At 41.6% G+C, this 19,112-nt stretch overlaps 1 protein-coding gene across 1 annotated transcript; it reads left to right on the top strand.

Moving 5' to 3' along the window:
- Nucleotides 1-5,189: 5,189 nt before the first annotated feature.
- On the top strand, nt 5,190-14,953 carry LOC132389818 (zinc finger protein 229-like). The gene is made up of 2 exons (XM_059962373.1): nt 5,190-5,218; nt 7,827-14,953. Exon 2 carries the CDS (start codon nt 8,329-8,331, stop codon nt 9,466-9,468), a length of 1,140 nt encoding a protein of 379 aa, XP_059818356.1. The 5' UTR covers nt 5,190-5,218; nt 7,827-8,328; the 3' UTR covers nt 9,469-14,953.
- The last annotated feature ends 4,159 nt before the right edge of the window (nt 14,954-19,112 follow it).

Raw genomic sequence — 19,112 nt, 5'->3', positions numbered from 1 at the left:
TTAAAGAAACAGTCACAGTACGACCGCAGGCTCGTAACAGCCACAACACAACTTCCCGACTTTTGAACTCAGTGCTTCAACTAATAAGGACAACCATGCCATTTGCCTTGTTAACGACCCGATCAATCTGTGCAGTCTCTTTCAGGGAGCGATGAACTTGGAGTCTAAGATCCCTCTGATCATCAACACTGTTCAGGGTTTTGCATTTAACAGTGGACTGTCGGATACTTTCGACCCACCGAGCTGCCAAGATGATCATCACTAATCAAATCTCACTGAGATTTCTCAGGTCCTGTTGAATTTATTGCCAAGTGCACGTACGGGAAGGTACAGGTACAGAGAAACACTGACTTGTGGCAGCATCACAGGCAAGTACATTCAGATAACACACGGAGCATAAATTATCCGATTCTCTGTCAGTAACAATCTATAAATATGTTTTCTGTCATTAACGATACATAATATACATTGTGTCATGATCAACATTAAAATATGCATTTTGTGTCAATACCAGACTTGGAAATGTTGAATTTGGTCCCTGTCTCCATTCCTCCTGTAATCCACAACCAGCTCCTTTGTTTTTGTCACAATTAGGGAGAGGTTGTTTTCTTGACACCACTGTGTCCCGGTGATGATTTCTTTTTTGTAGGCTGCCTCGTTATTGTTTGAAATTAGGGCAATCAATGTGGTGTCGTCAGCGAATTTAATTAGCAGATTGGAACTGTGGGTGGCGACACGTCATGGGAATACAGAGAGTAAAGGATGGGGCAAAGAGACAACCCTGTGGGGTATGTGTGCTGAGGTTCAGAGAGACAGAGGTGGGGGAGCGCACTCTTACCACCTGCCGGCGATCTGACAGGAAGTCCAGGATCCAGCTGCACAAGGCAGGCTAAAGGCCGAGGTCTCTGAGCTTCTTGTCGATACTTCACGCCTTCGTATGGCTACGGCTCAGCCCATGACTGCAAGGAACTGCAGAGAACATCAGAGAAACATGCCTCCCCTCCATGGACTCTTCCTACACTTCCCCTGCCTGGGAAAAGCAGGACACATACTCAAAGATCCTCACAACTTGGACATTCTAGCTGCAAACCCGCTCCCCCATCGGGGAGAGATACAAAAGCCTTAAAGCGCGAACCACCCGGCTCAAGGTCGGCTTCCTGTCTGTGTCAATAAGCCAAATGAATGATAAAATGGACTCGGCCTCACAATGTAACTCGACGTGACCCTGCACCATATGTCTATCTGCACGGCACTTTCTCTGCAGACGGAATGCCTTGTTACAGTGATTGTTCTGTCGTATATCAGCTCAATGTACTGTTGTAACGTATCGATCTGTGTGGGTGGTACGTCAGGCAAGATATTCACTGTGTCTCGGGACATGATAAGAATAAACAAATTCCCCATTTTAATTGTGTGGAAATATTACACGGACTGAGCGTCTGCTCTGGAACCTCAGAAGGAAACTGAACTGTTGTCATTTCTGTGGAATGCAAATAAATGGAAAGGGCTTCAATCTCACATTACGATCTGCGGTAACTGGGATCAGGTGACTGGTGGTGGGTCTCCCATATCAGAATCAGGTTTAACAGCACCGGCATATGTCATGAAATTCATTGTCCCTGCGGCAGCAGTAGAACCTAATTCATAACCATAGATTTTAACAATTGTGGTTTAAAATAAGAGTATACATATTAAATAGTTAAATTATATAAATAGTGCAAAAATATATATTTTTTAAAAGTGTAATGAACTATTTTAATTGTGTGAAACAATTTGACTGACCTGGTTGTTGCTTTGGAAATTGTGGAGTGAAGCTTAACTAAACTGTACACATTTATGAGAAGCTGAGAGAAATAGAAAAGGCTAAATTCTCATATGAATGGGTCATATACCCAGAAATATTGGCTGCACTTTGGCAGGTCGAAACGGTGGAATGGACCATAAGACCATAAAATATTGATGCAGAAGTAGACCATTCGGCCCATCGAGTCTGCTCCGCCATTCAGTCATGGGCTGATCCAATTCTTCCAGTCATCCCCACTTCCCTGCCTTCACCCCATACCCTTTGTTGCGCTGGCTAATCAAGATCCTACCTATCCCTGCCTTAAGTGCACCCAGTGACTTGGCCTCCACAGCCGCTCATAGCAACAAGTTCCACCGATTTACCACCCACTGACTAAAGTAATTTCTCCCATCTCTGTTCGAAATGGACGTCCTTCAATTCTGAAGTCATGCCCTCTTGTCCTAGTATCCCCTATCATGGGAAATTAACTTTAATATATCTAATCTGTTCAGGCCTTTTAACATTCAGAATGTTTCTATGAGATCCCCATTATTCTCCTGAACTCGAGGGAATACAGCCCAAGAGCGGCCAGACGTTCCTCTTATGGTAACCCTTTCATTCCTGGAATCATTCTCGTGAATCTTCTCTGAACCCTCTCCAACGTCAGTATATCATTTCTAAAATAATTATCACAAAACTGAACACAATAGTCTGTGTGACCTCAGGAGTGCCATAACGAGCGTCACCATGGCATCCCTGCTCTTTTTATTCTATACCTCTAGAAATTAAAGCCAACATTGCATTTGCCTTCTTCACCACAGACCCATCCTGGAAGTTAACCTTTAGGGTATCCCGCACAAGGACTCCCAAGTCCAATTGCATCTCTGCATTTTGAATTATCTCTCCATCTAAACAATAGTCTGCCCTCTTCTTTCTTCCCCCAAAGTGTGAGACCATACACTTTACAACTTTGTATTTCATTTGCCACTTCTTTGCCCATTCCCCAAACCTGAAGCCCTACCCCCTACTCAAGTCTCTCACCCACATATGAATACGCCTGATCATGCTATTCTTTCATCGATAGCACGTGGCGCAGGCCGCAATCCCGAGATTACTACCCCAGAGGTCCACAGGGGCTGTGTTGGCAAAGTTTCTTTTTATGCTCTATGTCAATGCATCGAATGACAGTATTGATGGTCCTGTGGCCAAATTTACGAATGAAGTCGAATATTGAAAGGACTGGATAGAGAGGTCGTGGAGGGCTATAGTATTTGGTTATCACAATGCCATAAATACAAATTAGATATAGAATTGATAGGCCTGCTCCTTGACTTGAGATTCCAAATTGGAGAATGCCGCTTTATTCAAAAAATCCTCATAGCCCACAATGATATACAGTGATTCCAGCAATGGAACCCACCACTGCAGCCCCACAGTGCACTGTACTGACTGCAAATCTACGAATTTGCATGTGAATAGCCTCCCCTCCACCAACTCCACTCTTTCTGCGTCACCAGCAGACTGGGACATCTTACATCCCGCTGCCTCCGCCAGGACATTAAACTGTGAACAACTGTGGTCAGGGACTGATCTCTGGGGTACTCCAAACGCTACCTCCTTCCAGTCTGAAAATGACTGCCACACACTACCGGCAGTTTATCGATCTCCAGCGAATCAGCCTAATTACCTACTCCTGAGGTTCAATACCCTTGCTGACTCTGAGTTTACCACCGTCAAATGCCGGGAGGGACATAATAATCAGAAAGTCTCTAGTCACAGCCGTGTAAATAAAATGTGATCTCAGTGGGTGTGTGGCGCATGCTCAGAACGCGAAGGAGACAGACAAACTGAGCCAAGTCACAGACTGATGAAGGGGAGGAATGATCCATTTTGATACAGAGCGGGAAGCAGAGAGTTTGATGTTGTGCCTGATGCCGGAACTGTGGCCAGTTAGAAGGTGAAATCTTGTTCGTCCAAATTGTTTAGAGTTGTGACAGTGCTTTTTTTTTATATCAGAAGGCACCATGGAGACTAAAATTATCTGAGTTGAAATTCTGTCCTTCGCCCACTGATATGCTTTGTAAACTTTTAACAGTGTAGAAAAGTCAAAGGATTTGTGTATAGGAATCACAAACGCAACAGCTCGTTATTTCCGCTATATCTGTCAGTTCACCAGCGCTTGAATGCCGCCGATTCTTGAATGTGGAGGCGGAGATGCGGGAGAAGACAGCGCCTGACTCGCTACAAGGAGAGCCCGAACACGTGCCCATGTCCGTGATCTGATTGGATACATCGCCATGACGTTAATAGCAGTGTGACGTCATTCACTGGCTCTCATTTTGGAAGGGATTCAGTCGGGCATCGCAGATACACCAACAGCTTCGCTCTGGGAAGCGGCCGTTCACCTGCTCTATGTGTGTGAAGAGACTCATTCAGTTAACCCACCTTGTGATGCTCCGGTGAGTTCACACTAAATAGAGGCCACATTTCTGTCCGGAGTGAGCAAAGAGTTTTACTCAATCATCCCAGCTGCTGCAACACCAGAAACTTCACATCAGGAAGGAAGTTCAAATCAGCTCTATGTTAAATGTTTCAACATCACGGTGACTGAAGGCAGCTGCGGGTTCATGAGGGACTGATACTGACATATTCTGCAGTTCTTGCGGTTGATCATCGCACCCAGGACTGAATCCTGGTAACTGAGCATTGGAGGAGTCTGTTCTGCTGATGTTAGCCTTAAACTAGACTGATGTTTAATATTGTGGAGCTGTGAAAGATAAATAGTTCTGTATCAGATCCCGTGTCTCAGGTATTCACAATATATACTAGAGAGGCAACTCGGCCGATCTGGTCGCTGCCCATTTTTCTGTTCCATTTCAGTACATCTACCCCTGCCGTTCCCCTCTCGCTTTCCCGGAGATTACAGGTTGTAACTAATCACCACTCTGTGGGATAGGAGATTTCTCTTGAATTTCATGGAAATATATAAATCCACAACACATTACAGACGCTGTTGTGCCAGCCATGTATCTTACTGTAGAAACTGCTTAGAATTACCCTACCGCATAGCCAGCTATTTTCCTAAGCTCCATGTACCTATCTAAGAGTCTCTTAAAAGCCCCTATTGTATCCGAATCTACCACCGTCGCTGTTATGGGATACACGTTGATATTGAGTATATTGTTTCTGGAAACCACTTTCTGCGTTAAAATAGCTGCAGATTTTTCTATACATACAAGAAAAAAAATGAGGTGTGGACATTGAACCGCTGCTTGCAGAAATTTTTAATGGCACCCTCACTACCCATAAGGGCCTGCGCGAAAAAAATTGACCCGCGTTGAAACACTGATGAAATGCGCAGGCGTCAGCCCTGTGACGTCTCCAAGTTTCACGCATGCGCGCAGTACACAGAAGGCCTTGGAAATATCAGAGCAGGTAAGAGCGATCCTCTGACTTTTTGTCTTAAACACCGATTTCGGGTAATTCCTGAGAAATCCCAACACCATGACCCGCAATCCCGGGACAGTCCTGCCCTCTTCCCTCTCTCTCAGCCCCACGATCCGTACACGGGTCCCGGGGAGCTTCCGGCTGATGAGGGAATGGGAACCGATGGATCTCTCAGACAGAGCTGAGCTCCAGCCATCTAAATGCAAGGATTAGGAACTCGGAGAAAGGGAACAAAATCTTTTACATCCGCAGTTGAGAAAATCACCTTTGTTCTGCCTCCAATCACAAGAGGAAAAACTGCAGATGCTGGAAATCCAAGCAACACACACGCAATGTCGGCGGAATTCAGCATTAGTACTCTTTTCCATAGATGCTGCCTGGCCTGCTTTCTCTACCTCCTCTTGTTCTGGACTTTTCTACCGGTGAGAGCATGTTTTGTCCCATTCTCTCTGGGTACATAATGATATCAAACTCTTTTGGCCTGGGCAACAAGTAACTTTCAGATCACAAATGTGCCAGACTCCAGTGAGACAGACTACTGCCCTTCCCTTCATATTCATTGGCATTGCCATCACTGAGTTCACCACCGTCAGTCACCTGGGGGAGGGTTCAGGGGAAATATTTATGTAGAATACAGAAACTGGTGATACCTGTTGCATTGTGGTGATACAAATGTTGCTGGAGAATTTGTAAGTGGGAAGAAGTGGAGTGATATTTGGAAATCTGACTTTTTAAAGCGTAATTTAGCAAGCAAACCACATATGGACAAAATGCAAAAGCTTTGGTGAGAAAATCCTTCATTATCCATTACAGGCCTGCTACATAGGTTGTGTGAGAGTGCAGATGAACTGGATCAAACCCAGAGGAGATCAAAGTTCCTATTGACAGTGATTTGCTAGATTTTAAAATGAATACCTCTCTATATAAAATTCACTGTGCACATCTTGTCGCAGGGTAAAAAATGCACAGTACAAGATTTATCTGCACACTGGATATTACAAATTATAGGGGATATTGGAGGGAAGGAGGGGAGACATCCAGTGTCCCTGATGCCCTCACCTACTAGATGTGCATCCAGCTGCAGCTTGTAACCCTGCACTTTAAGGTGTTGGATCTTGAAATGGGTGAATTCCAGATCATCCAGCAGTTGGAAGGGGGTGATAGATATGACATGAAGAGAAGTGAATTACACCCAAGGTGCAGGACATAGGAAACTGGTTGAGAGTCAGGAAGGGGAATGAGGTTAAATAGCCATCGAGAGTACTCTAACAACGGGTGGAACACTTTAGAAACTGTTGGGGGGAGGAAATTCAAAGGGCTGATAAGTGGATTTGTTAGTTAGGGGAACAGAACAGTTAGGGCGACTAATATCTTAGTGGTAAGGCTTACTAGAGGTAGTGGGGGGTGCTGATATGGTTAAAGTAAGTTGTAGGGGGAATGGGAGCTAAAATGACAGAACAGATAGTGGAGATGGTGAATTGAATTGACTTTATTATGTACATCCTTCATATAGATGTGTAGAAATATTTACGTTATGTTACCATCTAAATATGCAATGTGTAATTTAAATTGATTTATAATAATTAGTTTATATATAGGACAGTCAAGAAAACATTGAAATCAATTAATCAGTCTGATGGCCTGGTGGAAGATGATGTCCCACAGCTTGTTGTTCCTTTTGCTGGTTTACCATTTCCTGGATGGTAGCAGCAGCAGGAACAGTTTGTGGTTGTGGTGAATTTGGTCCCCGATATTCTTTGGGCTCTTTTTACACACATCCATACCCCTACTATCCAGGCTCCCATCCAAACTTCTTTTAAATGGTGAAACTGTGCTCATATTCACCACTTGTGCTGGCATCTCATTCCACACTCTCACGATCATTTCAGTAAACAGCTTTTCCAAATGTTTCCATTAAATTTTCACCCTCCCCACTGACCCATGACCTCTGGTTGTCATCCCACCCAACCTCAGTGGAAAAAGCTGCTTGCATTTACCCTATCTATACTCTCTTGATATTCTATACTTCTAACACATCCTCAAAGCAATGTGTAATTTCCTTGTTTGTGTTTAGAGCCTTTTCTAGGTGTATAGGATGATGAGGGGCATTGATCGTGTGCACAGCCAGAGGTTTGTTTTCCCAGGGCTGAAATGTCTAACACAAGGGAGCTGAGTTTTAAGGTGCTTGGAAATAGATCCCGAGGGGATGTCAGGGGTAAGTTTTTTACACAGAGAGTTGTAGGTGCATGGAATGCACTGCCAGATATTTGCGTGAGATTGTTTTAGTTACTGTGGGGCCAGCACCCATGCAGCTCAGTGGGAACAGGGAATAATACCAATGGAGAGTCAAACAGCCAGGTCGCAGATTGGGGATGGCAGAAATGCCCCATTCTTACAGAGACAGGAAGAACAACAGAGAGTTTGATGGTCATTCCAGATACCAGCACTCTGCCCAGTCAGAAAATGATTTCTCTCTCCTGTTTGGGTTAAACCTCACTGTAGCAGTGTGATGTCAGATCACACCTTGGCAACTCAAGTGATCTCATCTGAAATGTTGTCTTAAACACACTGATGGATTTTGTAAATCTTTTTACAGGTTAAAAATGGCAAGGAATTTGTCTGCGGGAATCTCGAAAACAAAACACCAGTTTTGCTGTCTCTGTCCAGATACTTAAGAAGTGGAGCAAGGGATTCACTCGATCATCCTTCCTGCTCAGACTGTGGGGAGGGATTCACTCGGTCATCTGAACGACTGGCACACCGGTCATTTTAAACAGGTGAGGAACCCTGTTAAAATCTGCTCGTCTGCTCAGACAGTGGGAATGGATACAGTTGGTCATTTTATCTGAAGGGACATCACCAAGTTGACACTGGGACAAGGCCATTCACCTATTCTGTGTGTGAGAAGGGATTCAGTCGGTCATCCCACCTGTGGACACACCAGTCAGATCACACTGGGCAGAGGCTGGTCCTTTGCTGAATTTGTGGAAGGACTCACTCGGTCATCTGACCTAATGGTTCACTAGCAAATTCACTCCGGGGAGCGGCCGTTCACCTGCTCAGACTGTCGGAAGGGATTCACTTGGTAATCCACCCTAATGGCTCACCAACAAGTTCACACCGGGCAGTGGCGGTTCACCTGCTCGGACTGTGGGAAGGGATTCACTTGGTCATTCCAACTGAAGGTACATCAGAGAGTTCACACTGGAGAGAGGCCGTTCACCTGCTTGGACTGTGGGAAGGGATTCACTCAGTCATCTGAACTGAAGGTACATGAGAGAATTCACACTGGAGAGAGGCCATTCACCTGCTCAGACTGTGGGAAGGGATTCACTCGGTCATCCACCCTAATGGTACACCAACGAGTTCACAACGGGCAGCGGCCATTCACCTGCTCGGACTGTGGGAAGGGATTCACTTGCTCATCTGAACTGAAGGTGCATCAGCGAGTTCACACTGGAGAGAGGCCATTCACCTGCTCAGACTGTGGGAAGGGATTCACTCAGTCATTTAAGCTGAAAGTACATCAGCGAGTTCACACTGGGGAGCGGCCATTCACCTGCTTAGAGTGTGGGAAGGGATTCACTCAGTCTGCCCACCTACGAGCACACAGGTCAGTTCACACTGGGGAGAGGCTGTTTACCTGTTTGTACTGTGGGGAGGGATTCATTTTGTCAACTCAGCTACTGAGACACCAGTCAGTTCATAGTGGGGAGAGGTCATTCACCTGCTCAGACTGTGGGAGGGGATTCACTCAGTCATACAACCTAATGGCTCACCAGCGAGTTCACACCGGGGAGCGGCCGTTCACCTATTCGGACTGTGGAAAGGGATTCACTTGCTCATCTAAACTGAAGCTACATGAGAGAGTTCACACTGGAGAGAGGCCATTCACCTGCTTAGACTGTGGGAAGGGATTCATCACATCATCTCAACTGAAGGTACATCGAAGAGTTCATACTGGGGAACGGCCATTCATCTGCTCAGAATGTGGGAAGGGATTCACTCAGTCATGTCATCTAAAGGCACATCAGCTAGTTCACACCAGAGAGAGGCCATTCACCTGCTCAGACTGTGGGAAGGGATTCACTGGGTCATCCCAACTACAAGCACACCAGTCAGTTCACACTGGGGAGAAGCCATTCACCTGCTCAGTCTGCGGGAAGAGATTCAGTCAGTCATCTAATCTGAAGGTACACCTGCGAGTTCACACTGGGGAGAAGCCATTCACCGTCTGAAGCCTGAATTTTACCTCTGCATAGATGCTACTTGTGTGTTCTTGTGTCTGTGTCACTCTGCCAAAACGCGAGTTGGCGTTGGGGTTCTGTGGTACTGTGTTGCATTGACTCGTGCTGAGTTGGGAACGACGGCGACTGCTGACTACATCTTGTTGGAGTTGGAGCTAATCGATGTTGAACAAGAGTTACTTTTATTGAAATTACTGCAGCGCAGGAAAGAGAAGTTTCCCCATTACTTTGTGCAGTCCACAATGTCCAAACCGATGTTTGTGGAAATTTCTTTGCACGAATTTGATGCCATTTTCAAATGTTTATTCTCTGCCGTTGAAGAGTCATGCAAATGTACATATTTTCTGACTACATCACGTAACCTTTCCTCGACTTGGTCCACTTCCCAACTTCAAAGCAACTGGAAATTCATAGGAGGAAACTGGCTGCTGCCAAGTGAACCATTCACAGTTCTTGCGGTCTGTGTCACCACGACGCATAGCTACATTTTTGGGAATGTGCATGTTAGGCCTCATTAGGTAAAAGACTTTCTTGGAGGCGCTACATGGAGTGGGTAGCTTTCGGGCCTTGCTCCACTCATTTTATATTTACTTACCACCCCTTTAATATCTTTAACAAAGTGTTTATAACACTTTTATATGTTTGAATTTGAATTTTAATCGACTGAAATGGCTTATAGAGGAAGAAAGGTATTAGCTGAAGGCGAGGAAACTGGCAACGGAAATGGGAAGAAAGAAGATGTCTTTGAACAGCCTAAAGAGTTTCAACTTACTTCACAGGCTATCTCGAATCTTTTGGATGAAAAACTTGATAAAAGGTTTAGTACCTTGGAATTATGGTTCAAGGAGAGCTAAGGTGGATTGGCAACACTTGAAAAGAAGAATGAAAAACAGCAGTGACAAATTTCAGTGCCTTATAAGCTGGAAAACAGAGAGATCACAAATTGAATTCTTTGGAAAAGAAACAAACTTCGATCACTCATACATTGGAGCAGAATAAAGTCAAGATTATTGATTTGGAGAGTCGAAGCCACAGACTGAATTTGCGAATAATAGACACAGTGAGGACATTGAGAGCTGGGATCTTACTCAGTTTTTTCTCAATTCTGAATGGAGGTCTTTGGCTCAGAGGTTTTTTCTTCTCTTCATGCGCTCGACCGCGCACATCGGGCGCTGAAACCAAAACGATCGAAAGGGTTAAAACCGCGTCATGTAATTCTTTGATGTCACAATATGAATACTAAGGAGCTCTTCATTCCGATTGCTCATCAGAAAGGAGTTACTGAGCACGAGCATCTTAGGTTTCATTTTGTTGAAGATTGTTGTCCTCAGGTTATGCAAGAAAGATCGCATTTTAAAATGGTGATGTCAGAATTATATCAGAGGAATCTTCATCCAGCTTTGTTATATCCCTTTCACCTAAGGGTTGTTCTGCCTCATAGATCATTCAAATGCTTTAAATCCATGGATGAAGCAAAACAATTTCTCGAAGATCTAAGCTTGAATGCAGATGTCTAATATTTCGAAGATCAATATTTGTGTATGGATGTCTATGAAATTTACCATTCCTTTGTGTCTGTTTATATCTGGTTTATTAGTTAACAACTAGCTTATAGATTTGGACACTTTATACCTTTGCCCTTGGGTTGATTACAGTCGTACTGTGTTCTGATGTACGGATGTTCATTATGTTTCCATGTTAAAGTTCCTTTCTTTTACCTTCATTGTTTTACTTTTTTATTTTTAATTGTTTGCTTTTGAAAATTATTAAGTCTCTGATTTGCTGATTTTTTTTTCTTGAAGTATTATTAAGATTGTATTTTGTGTCATTTTTAAAGACCTTTGTCATTTAAAACGGTCTGCAATAGACTGTTTTCACTGAAAAGTGTTTGACATTCCTCGTAATTTTTTGACTATGGATGGCTTGTTTATTTTTTTTTGTAATTTGGAGATTTTTCCTCATGGGAGATGGGGGTAGAGAGGTTCTTAGATAGTTCTCTGGCTCTCTATTGGCCAGGTTTTTGGTCTTTGTGGGTGGGGGATAGGGCTATTAGTCTAGGATTTTTCTTTTGGGCTGAATTGAAGCTACAACAATGTCTCTGTTGTCATATCTTCTGGTTCCTCTTTAAACTTTCCCTCTTCTTGATTCATGAGTTTCCTATGCAAAATGGTTAACACTTTACATACTACATTGTTTATTTAAGGAAAATAGATATCATTAATTATTTTGGAATTATTAATTTTGTTTCATGGAATACAAATGGTTTGAATCATCCAATTAAATGCAAGAAGATTTGTAGAGTTTTTCATAGACTGAATGCTCAGATTATGTTTGTGCAGGAGGCTCGTGTGAGGAAGGAGGATAATCAGTACTTCTTTAGGTTTTGGAAAGGCCAGCAGTTTCACTCATTGACTAAGGTGAAAGGTGTTTCTTTTTTCTAGACTCCTGGAACTTATTTCTTCACTATGATACAATTTCAGACCCATATTCTGGATCTCTATTAGACACTAATTAACTTTATAAAGATAAATTAATTTTGGTTAATATTTATGCACTGAATACTGACTATCCTGAATTCTTTAAGCATGTTTTTGTATTTTTTCTCAATTTAAATGAATATATGGTAATATTAGGTGGAGATTTTAATTGTTGTCAGAATCCTATGATGAATGATGGTTCATCTCTATTTTACTTCAGGGCACAAGTTTTGTTAATTTCATTAAAAAACAGATTGCCTTTTTCTTTTCAACTAACTCAATTGAAGAAATTTTCAGTGGGATATTATGCAATACCTTTAAAACATATATCTGAGGGCAAATTATCTCATACTCTGCTGGATTGAAAAATTCTTAATGAAATATGTACATTGGTTAATAATATTAAAGAAATTGATAGAAAATATTATTTTGCTCCCATTTTAAATCTTTATAAAGAGAGAATTGAACTTCAGATGCAACATCATTTGTTATTAACATCCCCGATTGAAGATTAGTTACTTAAAACTAAGAGTCTATTTTATAAATATGGTAATAAATCAGGAAAATTATTAGGTAACCAATTAAAAGTGATTTGGCAAAACTTCAGATTAATAGGGTTTGCAAACGGGAAGGTATTTTGACGGTTGACCATGGTGAAGTTAACAAATCTTTTAGACAATAGACAATAGGTGCAGAAGTAGACCTTTTCGGCCCCTCGCGTCTGCACCGCCATTCTATCATGGGGCTGATCATTCACTATCAATACCCAGTCCCTGCCTTGTCCCCATATCCCTTGATTCCCCTATCCATCAGATATCTATCTAGCTCCTTCTTGAAAGCATCCAGAGAACTGGCCTCCACCGTCTTCCAAGGTAGTGCATTCCACACCTGCACAACTCTCTGGGAGAAGAAGCTCTTCCTCAACTCTACCTCTTATTCTCAATCCATGCCCTCTGGTACTGGACTCTCCCAACATCTGGAACATATTTCCTGCCTCAATCCTATCAAATCCTTTAATTATCTTAAACGTTTCAATCAGATCCCCTCTCAATCGCCTCAATTCCAGCGTGTACAAGCCCAATCTCTCCAATCTCTCTGCGTAAGACAGCCCTGCCATCCCAGGAATCAACCTAGTGAATCTACGCTGCACTTCCTCAACTGCCAGAATGTCCTTCCTTAAACCTGGAGACCAAAACTGTACACAATATTCCAGGTGTGGTCTCACCAGGGCCCTGTACAAATGCAAAAGGACATCCTTGCTCTTGTATTCAATTCCCCTTGTAACAATCAGAATTTCCTGATGATTCTACAATAATGCATGAATTTTAAAAGAAATTAAATATTCTGAAATTATCAGTTAATGAACGTTTAGTGTTAGTCACACCCATTACTGAAGGGGAAGTAAGCAATTTAGTCAATGAATTCTGGTAAAGCACCTGGTCTGGATGGTATACTGCTGAATTTTTCAAATCTTTTTCTGATTTACTTTCTCCTGGTTAGGTAAAAATGTTAAAGATGCTTTATTTATAGGTAAATTACCACAATCCTTTTATGAAGCATCTATTTCTTTAATTCCTAAAAATGATAAAGATCTCACTGAATGTGCATCATACAGACCTCTATCTTTGTTGAATGCGAAATCTAAAATCCTTTCTAAAATATTAGCAATTAGATTGAAGAAGGTATTGCCACAAATTGTCTCTGAGGATCAGACAGGATTTATTAAAAATCATTATTCACATTTTAATGTTTGGAGATTAATGAACATTGTATACACTATTTTATCTAAGACTCCAAAATGTTATCTTGCTCGAAACCGAGAAGGCGTTTGATACACTTGAATGGGAATTTTTTTTACTGTATTTGATAAATCTAATTTTAGCCCAAAATTTATATTTTGGATCCAATTGATATATACTTTTGGCGTCTGTTTCACTAATAATCAGAGATCCCCTTTCTTTAGGCTTTTCCAAGGTACTAGACAAGGCTGTCCTTTGAGCCTCTTACTATCAGCCCTTGGCATCCCTATTTGTGATTCACCCAACTTATTTGGTGTTACTCATGGGAATGGGACGCATAAAGTATCGCAATATGCAGATATATGTCACTATATATTTCTAATCCAGAGAAATCCATTCCTGCAGTAATAACACGACTTCCTCAGTTTAGTAGTTTTTCTGCCTATAAACTGATTCTGAATAAAAGTGTGCTTTATCCATTAAATATGCAATTCTCGATGAGTAGACAGTCATCATTTAGATTGGTTGCTGATTAATTATTTGGGTGTTAAAATTACTAAGAATCGCAACAATTTATTTAAAGTTAATGTTTACCCTTAATTGATCATGTTAAACAATTGTTTACTAAATGGTCCCCATTGTCCTTATCCTTGGATTGGTTACATTAATGCTATTGAGATGATTATTTTACCTGAATTTCTGTATCTATTTTATGCAATATCAATTTTTATCCCTAAATCTTTCTTTTTGATATTATTGATTCTAAAATTTCTTCATATATACGGCAGAATAGAAATTCCTGCTTAACGAAGAAATATTTACAGCAGTCAAAAAAGGAAGGCGGATCCTAGATTTTATTATTGGGCAATTAATATACGATGTTTAACGTTTTGGACACAAGAGATGGTTGAAACTTAGTGTCCAGGATGGATGAACCTCGAGTGTGAGTCTGTACAGGAGTTTTCATTGGCTTCTATTTTAGAGGCTTTGCTCCCCTTTGCACTTACTAAATTGAATAAACAAATGGTAAATCCAATAATTAAACGTAAAATAGAAATATGGTTTCAATTTTGTAAAGTTTTTGGACAATAAATATATACTCTCAAGTTCTATCATATCTTTTTTTTTCTTTCAACCGTTTAAATTGATCAAGCTTTTCTTTTACGGAAAACAAAGGGAAAATTATGTTTTCGTGACTTATTTATGGCTGATTGTTTTATGTCTTTTGAACAGTTTTCTAATAAATATGATTTCCCTAGATCACACTTTTTCTGATATTTACAGATTAGAAACTTTTTGAATGTTATTTTACTTTCTGTTCCGATATCACATCAAATTGAAGTTACGGGGAAAAAAAAGTTCAAATCCATATCAAAAGAGTTTATTATCATTTATTTATGATTTAATTATGAAAATACGCTTAGATACTTCTGATAAAATTAAGAATGGGTCGGAAAGAGAACTTTGGATACATTTACCTGTGCAGAAATGCGAGAAAATTCTTCAATTAGAAAATACCTCTTCAGTGTGTGTCAGACGTGCCTTCATGCAATTTAAGATGGTTCAAAGGGCACATGTGTCCAAGGATAAGTTAGCTCATTTTTACTGCCATTAAATCCTGTCAGCGATCAATGTAATTCCGAGGTAGCTTCATTGAAACGTATGTTCTGCTCTTGTCCTCTTCTAAAAATAATATTGGAAAGATATATTTGATATTATCTCAGTAGTTCTGCGTATTGATTTACAGCCACATCCTATTATTGCAATATTTGGACTATCAGTGATGGATTCTAGTCAACTATTCTCATCAGCTTGTCGTCTAATTGCATTTGTTACATTAATAGCCAGAAGACCCATTTTACTTGAAGGATTCCAATCCCCCAACTACCTTGTAAAGGTTTTCCCAAGCTGTAGCATGTCTAACCTTGGAGAAAAAAAAATACGAGTGGTACAGTGGATCCTTCGGTTAAATTTGAAGAGACTCGGAGAGCATTTATTCAATAATTTCATATGATGTAAGTTGACCCTTTCCGAATCTTGTGTAATAAGGTTTTGTTCATGTATAGAGGAGCGGAGTTAATGACAAATAATAATTTCAGCCATTGTGATTTGACAGCCCAACCTTTGTCTATTTCTTTTTATTTAGATTAGTATTTTTTTCTAGTTTAGTGTGTTTTCCCTGTATAGAATATCTTTTTCATGGTTAGTTGCTGTGAGATTGGGAGGTTAAATTATATTTGTCATTTGGAATTGGTGTTTTTACATGTTAACCGTTATTAATGTAATCCCGACCTCTTTATATCATTACTATTATTGCTATGATTATTAAATTTGAAACTTAATAAAAAGATTGAAAAGGAAAAGAGAATTGCCTGCTACCAGGTGGGCCACTCACAGTTCTTGTCGTCTGCGTCGCTGCGACGCGTAGTTACATGTTTAGGAATGTGCACGTTAGGCTACGGCATACTCTACAGCAGAGGGTGTAGCGTCGGGTACGCGGCTACGTAGAGCTTTCGACGTAGCCTCGACGGAGAAGAATAATTCAGGCTTCAATGTGTGGGAAGGGATTCACTTGGCCATCTCAACTACAGAGACACCAGCGAGTTCACACTCGGGAGAGACTGATCACCTGCGCAGACTTTAGGAGGAGATTTTCACAGCCAAATCAACCAAAAGTGCATCAGTGAGTTCACACTGTGGAGAGGTTGTTCATCTGCTGTGAATGAGGGAAGCGATTCACTCAGTCATCTAACCTTACGTAACTTTCGCTTCAGCTGGCAGTTTAATATACGGGGTGATAGTCCCCCCCCCCCCCAGCCCGTCCAAACTTAAGAAATCTCATTTGGGTGAATGTTGTGTGATGTGTCCCATGTTACAGATCAGTACCCTGAAATTACAAACGATACACAATATGCAATTAAACGATTCAGCTCTATATTTCTTACTTTGACTATAGAGTTAGTAAAGAAAATGAATAAAAAAGGAAAAAGGGCCCGTTCTCTCCATTCACGTCTTCTCATTTCTCCCCAGCAAAAAACCGTGAAAATATCTCTTCCAGACTCACAAGAAAGAATATTTCTGTCATTGCATAGCCCCACACTCGAGAACCCTATTTCCTCCAGTCCTAACATAAACATTGCTGCTACAGAGAAACCATTAGCTCAGCAGCGAAACATTACAGAGAGACCGTTACTTTAGCAGTGAAACCTTACTGCGTGTTACACTTACCACACACTACCGTTTCACACTGGGAGAACGTTTCACTGAGCTGCATGCTGGATATTTGTCCATCACCGTTGCTGAATGCAATGTCGAGAGTGACTGTCGGTGCTGAACTCTGCAATTATTGGTACTGCTCACCACACCCAGTTCTGTACCCTGGTCACTGGGCATGAGAGGGGTTTCTTCTGCCGCATATTCTCCTTTAATGGGACTAGATCTGTGACAAATGAATCATTCCTATATTAAATGCTGTCTCCGGTACTTAGTGAATTTATAACACACCTAGTGTACAGCAGAGAGTGAACTCAGGCCGGCTGGACCCGGCCAGTGATTCTGTTCCACAGCAGATCTTTCAAATCCTCCCCTGTTATTCACCTCTCACTGTCCATGTGAATGAGGTCCAAATAGTCACCACTCTGTGGGTGAAGAGGTTCCCCTTGAATTCTCTGCAGACCGAAGAAGTCGAGCTGACTACAGTTCTGTTTGAGATGTTCTTCGCCCTCAAATCTCTAGTATTCTAAAGCTAAGGTGACAAAACCGTGGCTTATACGAGTAACCAAAGAAAACATAAAAACCAAAGAGAGGCCAAAGAGCAAAAATCACTAGTATGTTGAAGGATTGGGAAGATTTTAAAAGCCAACAGAATGCAACTAAAATAATTAAGAAGGAAAAAATGGAACACTTAAGTGAGCTAGCCGGTAATATTAAAGAGGATACCAAATGTTTCTTCAGGTAATTCTAGTGTAAAAGAAAGGCGGAAATGGATATCGAACCACTGTAAAATGATGATGGAGAGGTATTAATGGACTCGGGGTGCACGGTGATGGCAGATGAACTGAATAAGTATTGTACATCACTCTTATCTCTCGAAGACACCGACAGGAATACGGAAGTTCCAGATGTTAGTGGTCAGAATGTGTGAAGTTACATTGCTCGGGAGAAGGTTCTTGGAAACAGAGATGGGCTGAAGGTAAACAGGTCACCTGTACAATATAGTATACACCCCAGAGATCGGAAAGAGGTGGCTGAAGAGATGTGGAGGCATTAGCAATGATTTTTCGAGGATCGTTAAGGAAATAAAATCCTAAGAAGTTATTTTTTCCTTCACTACTCCCCCTCTCGCAGTTTCACCTATCACCGACCACTTCTTCTACCCTTTTCACCCCCACACTTTTTCCTCTGACGTCTCATCTTTTTTGTTCCCAGTCCTGATGAAGGGTCTCTGCCCGAAACGTCGACTGTTTACTATTTCCCATTTATGCTGCCTGGCCTCCTAGGTTCCTCCAGCATTTTGTGTATGTGTTGCTTGGATTTCCAGCATCCACAGAACTATCCACAGATAGTTTAGAGCAAAGCTGCAGTCTGTAAAAGGTCTTCGATAGGTTTGGAGAACGGACAACGAAGTCGTGGATGAAATGTACGGAAATGTACAGTGTATGCAAATGTACGGTCATGTACAATTGTGGAAGGAATAAGGGCGTAGAGAAAAAAAATAAATGGGAGAAAATTCAAAAATCAGAAGTGCATAAGTACTTGGGAATCCTTGAGCAGGAGTCCTTAAAGGTTTGCTTGCAGATTGATGAAGGATGACAACTGTAATGTTAGCATATAAGAACAAGAATGTGACACTGTGGCTTTAAAACGCATTGGTCAGATTGCTCTTCGTGTATTGTGAACAGTTTACAACCTGCGAAAACAGATGTGCTCGTATTGGAGCGGGTCCAGAGAACGTTCACGGGAATGATTCCAGTAACGAATGAGGAGCGATAGATAGCTATGACCCTGTACTCGCTGGTCTAGAAGACAGAGAGGGGATCTCATTAAAACCTATTAAATATTGACAGGCCTCGACAGCGTGGCACTGAAGAAGATGGACCCTGTACTGTGTGATTCTGGGACCACAGGTCACAACCTCAACGTATCGGGCATCCACTGACAGCAGAGATGAGGAGGATTTTCTTTAATCCGGGAGTGGTAAATCTTTAGAATTCATTGCCACGGACGGAGTAGAGGCCAAGTCATTGAGTGTATTTTAAATGGATGTTGAAAGATTATGGGGAGAAGGCAGGAGAATGGAGTTGAGAGATAATCAATTGGACACGAAGGAATGGCGGAGCAGACTCGATTGGCTGAGCAGCCCCTGTATGATATCTCATGGCTCATGGTCTGAAGAAGAGGCCAGTGAGGTTGCATTAGG

The sequence above is a fragment of the Hypanus sabinus genome, unplaced genomic scaffold (assembly GCF_030144855.1).
Source record: "Hypanus sabinus isolate sHypSab1 unplaced genomic scaffold, sHypSab1.hap1 scaffold_668, whole genome shotgun sequence".
Classification (NCBI taxonomy): Eukaryota; Metazoa; Chordata; class Chondrichthyes; order Myliobatiformes; family Dasyatidae; genus Hypanus; species Hypanus sabinus.
The sequence above is the reverse complement of the archived record's forward strand: the minus strand, read 5'-3'. Positions and strand labels throughout refer to the sequence as shown.